General features: G+C 36.2%; 2 protein-coding genes across 2 annotated transcripts; both read left to right on the top strand.

Moving 5' to 3' along the window:
• Positions 1-470: 470 nt before the first annotated feature.
• LOC103980274 (uncharacterized) lies at positions 471-4,362 on the top strand. Its single transcript, XM_009396610.3, has 3 exons — positions 471-1,026; positions 2,811-3,058; positions 3,590-4,362. Exons 2-3 carry the CDS (start codon positions 2,813-2,815, stop codon positions 4,151-4,153), a joined length of 810 nt encoding a protein of 269 aa, XP_009394885.2. The 5' UTR covers positions 471-1,026; positions 2,811-2,812; the 3' UTR covers positions 4,154-4,362.
• Positions 4,363-7,368: 3,006 nt separating this feature from the next.
• On the top strand, positions 7,369-8,121 carry LOC135608885 (ethylene-responsive transcription factor ERF003-like). Its single transcript, XM_065101937.1, has 2 exons — positions 7,369-7,506; positions 7,638-8,121. The coding sequence occupies exons 1-2, from the start codon at positions 7,427-7,429 to the stop codon at positions 8,002-8,004; spliced, it is 447 nt and encodes a 148-aa protein (XP_064958009.1). The 5' UTR covers positions 7,369-7,426; the 3' UTR covers positions 8,005-8,121.
• Positions 8,122-10,088: the final 1,967 nt, after the last annotated feature.

Below are 10,088 nucleotides of genomic sequence, written 5' to 3'. Positions count from 1 at the left end.
AACGTCTAGCCTAGCGACCGACATAGGAGATAACACGGATGACTGTTGAAACTTTTGTGGTGAATTCAAGATAAAAATGGAACTTTTACCTAAGATAATAGATCCAATGTGCGAACCTTCTGCAAGATGAGACTTTTCTGATCCGGAGATGACAAAGGATCCCCCTTTCTTTGAGAAAGAAGCTCCGACACGCAATCCCTGTACTTCCTGCTTATATCAATCATTGAATCTGGTACAAACTCCTGAGTGGGCATTCTGCCTTCAACTAAAATGATTAGTTCTTTGATGCTAAGAATGCAGTCTTTTCCACTATTTGATTCTGTTTCTTGATCTTATCCGATGCCCCGGAATAATTCGCCACATCCTCCAGTAGATAAAAGTCAATCCATTGGTTGGGTCTTGCTTCGTGGGGACAATTCCAGGATTCTGGTCACTGCGATTCACAAAATGACTTGCTTTACTTGGTGGATAAAACACCCACTTACTTGTAAGGATAGGAAATGGAAATGATTGGTTTGCTTAGAGAGAGAGAGAGAGAGAGAGAGAAAGAGAGAGAGTAAAGGAATGGAAGCATAAGCCCATCAGACCATCTCGGTGTCCTGTTAAGAGCTGAGGAGCTGTCTGGAATATCTCCCTCACATGCTTGCATGGCTTACTAAGGCCAAGTGAGATTTGGTTGTATGTGTTGATTCAGATTCGCGATATCTCTTCATCCTCCTCCCTTGTGGACATGATCTAATGCTGCGGTTGATTCCACCATGGGTTTCTCAACCTTTCCTTTGCATCTTCCTCCCCAGCATATCCTGTCAAGCTGCCATTGTTCCTCTGCAGGCTTTGTTCTCCTTATGAGCAATTGCAAGCTGCATATGCTCGACTGATCCCCATTTGTTGGATTCCTCTGATGATTAGTCTCAATTATGACATCATTACTGGAATGAGGTTTGGCGTTTATGGGGGTAATAATTGGAAGAGAGAAAGGTTGGTAGGGAGAAGATGCTTGGCAAGCAGCTGAATTGGAGTTTGCAGGTGAAAAATATCTTCCAACATTACTTTATCTTTTGTGTGACATTTAGTTTGGTCCTAAATGTGTTCTTCTCTAACATGTTTGATGCTGAAGTTTTGCTGTGAGTTGCGATGGATCTTACCGATGCAATTTGGAAACACAAGAAAGGACTAGTTTTTCGCTAACAATTGTGTTTTGCAGAAATGTGACCAATTCAGATTCATCCTGATGAACATCACTTTTGTTTTCACAATCTTGTGGAGAGCTGCAAGATTCTGAAGTTTAACATGATCATGTTGACATCACTTCTTTTTTCGTCTAACATGATTCAGCTTCTTGCTTCCCATCATTCTTCCTTTTCCTTCTCTAGGGAGACAAGCTTGAATTGTTGTTCTAATTTTGTTCTTCTGATCTGTAGTGGAATACTTTGAGTTTGGGAAAAAAATGGTTTTCGATTTAAAGGGAAGCTGACATGCATTTATCAGTCTTTTGTCTGTATTCTCTTTGTCCTTCTGAATCACATATGATCTGAGATGTGATCTTAAATTAGCTTTCTCTTCTGTTCTACAGTCAATTAGGTCTTCTGTTCTACAACTCTCTGCTTTTTTGAGCTTGTGTTATATGATCTTTTCTATTATCTTCAATTCTTTTAAATTCTTAGAGGAAGATTGGATGTCTAATAAAATAAATCATGTTCTCTCTATATATTTCGTGGAAGCATTACTGAAATATCTTTTTCCTATATTTAAGCTTTCGCACGGAGATATCAAGACTAATAATTTTATTGCAAAGACTCACAAGATTAACATAGTTATTATCTTCTGCATTAATGCACTGAGGCCTTTAAAGGCCATAAAGCAGAAAGAAACATTAGATCCGGCTTATCTATGGTTGCTTGTTGTAAGATCTCCTTTGTACTTCAGCCAAATTTCATTGTTTTCCCTTCTTGAAATAGATAAATCTGCCTCAGATTATCTTGCATTTCCTAATTATTTTTCAATCCTATGATGCCAACAGTTGTCAGCAACAATGAACTCTAAGTTAGAAATGCAACTCTTTGAATTGTTGTATGAAGTAATCAGGAAAAAAAAAAGCCTCTCGAAGTACTCTTTTATTTAGACTTTCCTTTGAGCGGTAATAAACATGATGATGTAGTGATAATTTTTATCTTATCAAGTGGAATATTATATGCATGAGTGATGCATTAAACTTCAGGATTGAAGACCTGCATCATGTATCTTTCGGTCTGCTATGCTATTTTCCTTGAAGAGAACTCTGGAGAAGTGTTTGTAACTTTAATCTACCTTCTAAGCAAGATTTTTACATAATGTAGAATTTCAACTTTGATCATCAAAATCACCATTAGGTGATGTAGGAAAGTCTTAGTGCCACTGTTTGATTAATCCTGTGGAAGCTAACCTGACCTTTCATGTATCCGTTCATCTACATTTAGAGAAGATTTGGCTTTCACAGAATGAACATCTCTCACAATACTTGTATGCATAGTTTCGCCGAGTGACAAGAGTTTTTTTTTCCTTCTTGAGGAATAAAAAGTATTATCTACGAGATCGAATAATTGTAAGCCAGCCTGAAGTGGAGCTACTTATCTTCCTGATAATATTTGATACATATTGGACCCTAAATTTGAGTCCAATCTAATATCTAGAACTAAATGTCAGACTAACACCATATTTCTCTCTATATATCTGCTCATCTCATGTTTTTTAGGTTCAAATCTTTCTTTCCTGCAACCTTCCGTTTGTGCTTGTGTAAGTGATCCTTGATGACGTTTCTCCTCCTTTCTCAGGAATGGGCTCAAAGTTGCATCAGATTAATAGATTATTCGCCACCTTGCAAAAGAACAAATGTAATATAGTGACTACAGGATTGAAATATTCAGATATCAGGGCTGTATCTGACAACATTTCAGTAAAGGCAAGCATCTTTTGCAATCCGAACCAGATTAAAGGTTCAATGGAGAGACTTCTCCAGTGCCACGACAGAAATTCCATAAGGAATACAATGCTACATCATGAAGAAATCTTGAGGCAGCAGGTAAATATGATCCCTGTTTCGGTTGCGCAGCCAATAAGCATCGGTACATTTAGATAGATTGACAGTATTACAAGTCTATTAATCAAGGTTCATAATTTTGTGCACTGATATTGCGTCGGTCAGGACCTTGACTGATAACTTACTGCTCCGTATCAGTGTATCGAGTGCTAATACACTGATATTTACCAAGTTTTTGAAAGAAAGTTAAAAAAATACTGAAAAACAAAAAATATAAAAGGAATTGTCCTGTGCAGGCCTTGTACCAACCATAGTTTACCTTATTCTGCATACAATTGGTAAATTACTAGACCGATAAATACTACTATCCATACGATATTGTCTGATATTGCAAAATTTTCTATTAATTTATTGTATGTAATTTTATTAGTTGAGACCTTATGGCTTTGCTATTGTCATTGTTGTAATCTGATTACTTCCACTGAAGAACAGTTGGTGGTCGGAAATTGTCTGGCAAAAGCTTATTTGTAGGATTGATTGTCCGAACAATTATCTATTTGTTGGATGTGGCAGGTGCATGAACTCCATCATCTGTACAGAGTGCAGAAGATGCTGATGGCTGAGCTCGGAAACAAGGAAATTAACATCAGCTCTTTCCCAAATGAAACTGCAGCAGCAGTAGCAGAGACCAAGACCAGAATCTGGAGCAGTGCTTCCACCTCGAACACTAGCCATTCTTCTCATGTCAGTATCCTGCACCAGTCTGCAGCTTGCAGTGCAAGAGCAGGCCCAAGCTCCAGGGAGCTAAGCATTTGCTCTGAGGATCCATCGAGTGTGCAGATGAAGAGCTTTGGAGCAAGGACTGTCAAGAACCAGGCTGCAGCTCCACTCTCATGGACTGATGATGGAAGCCAAACTGAGTTGACACTAAGCATTGGTTGTAGTTCAAACGAGAAGAAACAAACACCTCTGCTGCATCTGGATACTGATACTAGTGATACCAGGCCACAGCTTTCGTCGAGATCGGTCATGGTGGAGAAGGAAGAGGAATGTGGTGACTCCTCTACCGGTTTGGACAGTGAAGACTTGAAGACTCCCTCATGGCTTCTTCTAGCTCTAAATTTGAACAAGACATGAGCTGCAGACTGTGTCACTCCATGTTGGTTCTTTGAACAAGACACTGATGCTAGATGTCAATGGCAATCAGGTTTTTCTAGGTTACGAGGCTCTTTTTTTTCTCTCACATTTCTTTTGTTTTGTCATTGAGAATTGAAGTGATCTGACAATGTACATTAGCTTCTCCAATATATTCTTGCAATCAATGTTCCTCTTGAATGCTTGATGAAGGCCTAATTCCAGTAAGAACAGTCATGGAAGGTTTGCAAACAGAAATCATGATACATGTTTCATGGAAGCAGTCTTTCTTCTCTTGAATTACTATGGTGTATAGTGATGCATCTTTTCTGTAAATTTCAGTTAATAACACTTAAATGCATTGACTTAGTAAAATGTAAATAAAAAATATTGATGTAAGATTTACATGGTTCGACACTCCTTCCTTACCCATATATATATACCCATATACACGAAGAAGAAAGAACTTAGATCATTCAGTATATGAAAATAGTCAAATAAAAAGAACAAGACTATCTCTTCATCTCGGACTCCAACATCAAACTTTTCTCTTCATTTATTTCGTATCTTTAGATGTATAAAAAAAAATCATATGACTACTTAAAAGTGATTTTCTATTATGCCTCGTTCTCTTTAAGATCTTGAAATACATCAAGTATTTACAAAATAATTAGATCGAGAATTTCTGTCCCTTCAATTTTTTTTTCTTCTTTCAAATAACCTTGTTCTCCAAATAATTCAAAATCTTATTAGAATCTTAATGAATAGTTATCAACCCTAACATAAACATAAGCTTGCAGTGACATAGGATCAAATCATCCAGCTCATTCTTTCTTCTAGCGAAGATAGAGTGCAAACAACCTCCCCTCAACACTAAATATTCCAGCTAGTTTCATTTGTGAAGCTGTTTAAAGCATTTGGGCTTATCTCTCTCATGCAAGTTGATGTTTACTTTTTTTTGTATATATATATAATTAGTTACATCTAATATTCAATCTATATATTTAAAAAAATTATATTGAGATCCCTATACTTATAAAAATAAAATATTTAATCATGTTTCTCTTAATACCATCGATTTAACTAACGAAATATCATAAGATTTACCATTAAGTATATACTATTAAGTACATACTGACTTTGTCTCATTTTGACTTATCACTATATACGTGCGATGTTTTATACCAAAAATAACTAATTATAGGGAGCAATGTGTAATTAGCTCTCTAGCATATTGATCTTCAAGTTTCACAAACATTATTCACATGATTTATGTGTGTGAATAAAAAAATAACTAGATAATAAATCATAAGCTCCACTTGTTGTCAGATTCAATAAAGAATGAATAGATAGATTTTCTTGTGCATATTGATGTGTAAATAGTTTTTATGATTGAAAAACTTGGAAGTTTTACACTATAAATCAAATTTGATGATAGTGGAATGTTTATAATAAAATAGTTTGATATTTTTTATTTTTTATACTATTTTGTAGGATAAGTTTATAATCCATAAAAGGAATCAAACATCATAATAATGAGGAAAGTCGCATGGATATAAATATTGACAACTAATTGTGTCGGGCATTTTTGCAATTGAAAGCCTAACAAAGGTTATATATTAAACTAGGCTATAAATAACTCGTTGAATGTATGGAAGAAAACATTCCTATGAAATAGACCCGATTTTGAGGATCTTGACTTTTAAGTCTTTGACTAATCTCATCGTTTGCTATTTGTCAAAAAAGAAAAAAAGAAAAAATCTTTCTAGAGTTAAGATCTTAAAATTATAATATTTTATTTATATATCCTTTGAAAAATTAATGTATATATAGTATATATATCCTTCCAAATATACAAATCCTTCGTATATATCATCCAATTCCACTGGTGTCCATCCAATCAATTACTATGAACTATGATTAGCAAAACTATTTTGATTTTTAAATATAAAAATTCTAAGATACCAAAAAAGACCTTTCTGTTCTCATCTTTTTATGCATTAGGTCTCCATACACATAAGATTTTAATATTAATTAGAAATATAACAGCATAAATAAATTTGGAGGACACAAATAATTTTTTTTTTCTGATTTTATATAGGGCCAAAAAATTGTAAAATATGAGACAACCTTCTAAACTTGCCACATGCAATGCCTCAAATGAAATGTCATTGGGCCCCACCACCCATGGCCCCCTCTGTCCCTGGCCCTCGAAGAGCCACTACCATTCATGTGCTCCGCAAAATGCTTCCATGTGCCATGCCATGCTCTCCCCCTACATCTATCCACCCACTCCTTGTGAGAGACATCGTTGTGCCACCAAACAATCCAAAGAGGCACAATGCATTCATTCCCTTTGGCCATGCAAATCTTGGATCTTAGCTAAACAAACAATTCTTCCTGATGTGCAAATCTTGGATCTTCCCAAGAGTTTAGTTGGCTAAACAACAAGGGATCATGTTGGAATGCTTTAACTTTGGGACAACCATTCTGTGATGCTCATCCTTTTGCTACACCAGAGGGAGACACCCCCATGACACTTTTTATCTGAGAACTAAGAGATTAGAGGTAGCTCAGATGCTGATGTCCCCCGATTGGGCAATGCAAACATTGTGATGTCACTTGGCATCAGCCCCACAACTCATAATGTCTCCATGACATGAGCTCTTTCTGACAGAGAAACATGGGGGGAGCAAAGCTAACGCATGGGGCCACGCGAAGGGGACGTCCGGACCTCTTTGCTCTACCAATTTAGCCCTCTTCTTCTATACGTTATTACTCACTGGCTTATGGGCCTACTGGGCTCAATTATGTTTCTCGTCACCATCATCAAGTTCATAGATACTCGACCCTACTTTTTATCGGTATAGATGTAATCTTCACATCACAAGATCTATTAATTTATCTTATTAATACAAATGAATGTTCGACATCAATGCTTAATCTCCACGAAGATTTTTGTAACTCAATACAAACACCAATTCTTTTTCATCGTGATTAGTGTAAGATGTTCAAATTTTATCCAAATACTGTGAGATTGACGCTGGCTAAAAGCCCAATGAGATATGGGCCTCCAGTGGGCTGCCGTACCAAAAGTGTAATACTGTCACCCATGTTTGTTTTATATATATATATATATATATATATATATATATATATATATATATATATATATATATATATATATATATATATATATATATATATATATATATGTGGCTCCATCTCCCGAAGCATCTCTCTTTCTCAGGCGGCTGCTGCGCACATTCGTGAGACATGCCAAAGTTACAAAGATTCCGAGGAGTAAGGCAAAGGCACTGGGGCTCATGGGTCTCCGAGATCCGCCATCCTACTCTGTAATGTCTCTCAGTACCTTCGCTTAACCTTAGCTCAGAGAGAGAGAGAGAGAGAGAGAGAGAGAGAGAGAGAGAGAGAGAGAGAGAGAGGCTAAGGTATATGTCGCTTGACCAGGTTGCTTCGATTTCAGGAAGACAAGGATATGGCTGGGCACGTTTGAAACGGCGGAGGACGCAGCTAGGGCCTACGACGAGGCGGCGCGGCTCATGTGCGGACCGACAGCCCGGACCAACTTCCCCTTCGACCCCAACTTCTCGTCCGTCTTATCGCCGAACCTCATGGCGAAGCTGGAGCGGTGCTGTTCCGCATCCGGGGACGAGAGCAGGAGAGCCAAGGCGACGCCGATCGGAAGCCAAGAAGACGTCGCCCAGTGTCCGGATGAGGAGTACATCGAAGAGATGATCCAGGAGCTGACTTACAGTGGCTCTCTAGAGATATCTACCTCTTCTTCGTCTTCATCTTCCTCTTCCTGTTATGTGAAATCTTGTGGGTATTAGTGCAAATCAACACACTCTTCAATCATATATGTATAGTGTGCCATGCTCCTCATCGAGTAGTCTACTGTATTCTTCTCACTGATACTTGGTGTTGTGCATTCTGGTTTGCAGCAGCAACTCTTGAGATGATGCTTCTCCTACCAAAGAGACTACTTTAGCATTTTGATTAGGGTTTCAGTCTGAGTAAGGCTGAGTGTTCGAGGATTAGCAGCTATATGGCCAGGTAGATTAGAGTAGTCTCTGCTTAGGTTCTTTAGTTAGTAGTTCTTTTATTCATTGCATTAGAACCTCTTGTTATATTATTGGTCTTTGGATTTCTGATCTATCCTCTTTGGTTAAGATTGGCATTGTCAGTAGAGGGTGTTCTTGACCACACAAGCACAAATGTTTTGCATGACAATTCTTAATCATGGAATGTTTGTCTCATTCACAATCAAAATTTACAGAAAAACAAAAAGTATGGAAAAAGAGAGTTAATTAGAATCGATATATACTATAGTATTTCAAGTTTAACATAAATTCTTTATGATTATGATAGATATAATAGTTTATGATCCAGTGTTTAAGATTTAACTCATAGAAAAATAGTCTCTTTAATCCCTTGCCACAAAGTTGTGCCCCAAATGTCACTGATGGAAAAATCATAAATTCTTTTATTTGAATTATGCATGATTATTTAGGTCATGGTTGTGCATAAAAAAATTAATCTTTAATCAAATGTTGATGGTGATAACTGAATTTATAAGAATTTTATATTTTTATTGTTAATTAAGAATACGTATTTTGTTTTAGAACTTTTTATGATAAATCATATAATTATTATTTTCATTTAATAGATTCTCGACGCATGGATTCCAATCAACATTTATTGGATGCACCACTTCATCTATTAAAGATAATAAAGAACATCAGTATAGCATCCAAAGGAAATGTTATTTGGTTAGAACAACACTATAAAAGCAACATTCTAAGATATGTGATGCTTCCAAAACAAACTAAGATGAATGCTTTCAAGCTTTAAACACTTGTGATATGTATTTATATAATTATTAGAGGGGTTTTTGCTAGACAATATGAGATACTGATATCTTCTACCCATCTTTTACAAGAAGCAATATAGAAGACATGTGTCTTTTATTCTCGAATTAAAGTATCATAAGAGATATAGAATATAGACGTTTCTCGCTTTTGAAAAAACATTTGTTCATTCGTTTCTTAAATACTTAACGAGTATTTTCTTCTTGATACGATAGTATTGGAAATTTGAGTTAGAATGGGTCAATTTTATCAAATGAAATTGATGATCAAATTTAACCTTAATAAAAAATAATCTATTTTTTTAAATAAAACTATGAATATCATCGACTTAATTGGAATTATCTAAGACATGAGTTGTCCTTACGATATCCGTATATAAATGTTCAATCTAGAAGCAATCTCTCATAGGTCTCAAAGAACTTATAAAACGAATAACGGATAAATCCTGACGTCTCAAAAAAAGAAGTAGCTTTCAAATAATTTAACAAATAATTAGTGTGCATAGAGTGAAAAAAGAAAAAAAAAATAACAATTGCAAAGTCCACAAATGATCCTCAAGCAAGTGAGGAGGTGCAAGAAAAGTCTACCCACATATTATGTATAAACTTATTTATCCAAATATACCCAATAGATTATCCATCCCAAACCTCCATGCAGAGTACGTGAAATAAAATCTTAATCCACTTATTTGGAACCCTTAATTTTAATTCAGATATTTGAATCGAGCTACGTAATCTCACTATGCAACGAGCCATCGATCCAAATAACTTAATTTTAATTCTAATTTCAGATATTTGGTTCTGTGTCGCGTAGAAAAAGAAAATATTAATTATGTGTGTCATTAAATTTGTCTCAGGGTTGTCTAAACCTAATCCGATAACTTGAGGATCCAAACGGATCTAATTGCAGGCCCGTCAAACTTGTGGGTCGGGCTTTAAGGGCTCGGGCCGATCCATCACTACACCCAATAGTGCTCTTTAAAACATCGCTTCCGTGATAGAGAGAGAGACAGAGAGAGACTCCTTCTCCTCGGCGGCGGCGCAGGC

Source organism: Musa acuminata, chromosome BXJ2-4, assembly GCF_036884655.1.
Source record: "Musa acuminata AAA Group cultivar baxijiao chromosome BXJ2-4, Cavendish_Baxijiao_AAA, whole genome shotgun sequence".
NCBI classification, from domain to species: domain Eukaryota; kingdom Viridiplantae; phylum Streptophyta; class Magnoliopsida; order Zingiberales; family Musaceae; genus Musa; species Musa acuminata.
Note: the sequence above shows the minus strand (reverse complement) of the source record. Positions and strands in the feature narration are given on the sequence as shown.

Coding starts and splice junctions, on each gene's coding strand:
- LOC103980274 (XM_009396610.3), top strand. CDS start 2,813: ATGGGCTCAAAGTTGCATCAGATTAATAGATTATTCGCCACCTTGCAA. Junction 3,059..3,589: donor AAGAAATCTTGAGGCAGCAG/GTAAATATGATC, acceptor TGGATGTGGCAG/GTGCATGAACTCCATCATCT.
- LOC135608885 (XM_065101937.1), top strand. CDS start 7,427: ATGCCAAAGTTACAAAGATTCCGAGGAGTAAGGCAAAGGCACTGGGGC. Junction 7,507..7,637: donor GAGATCCGCCATCCTACTCT/GTAATGTCTCTC, acceptor CTTCGATTTCAG/GAAGACAAGGATATGGCTGG.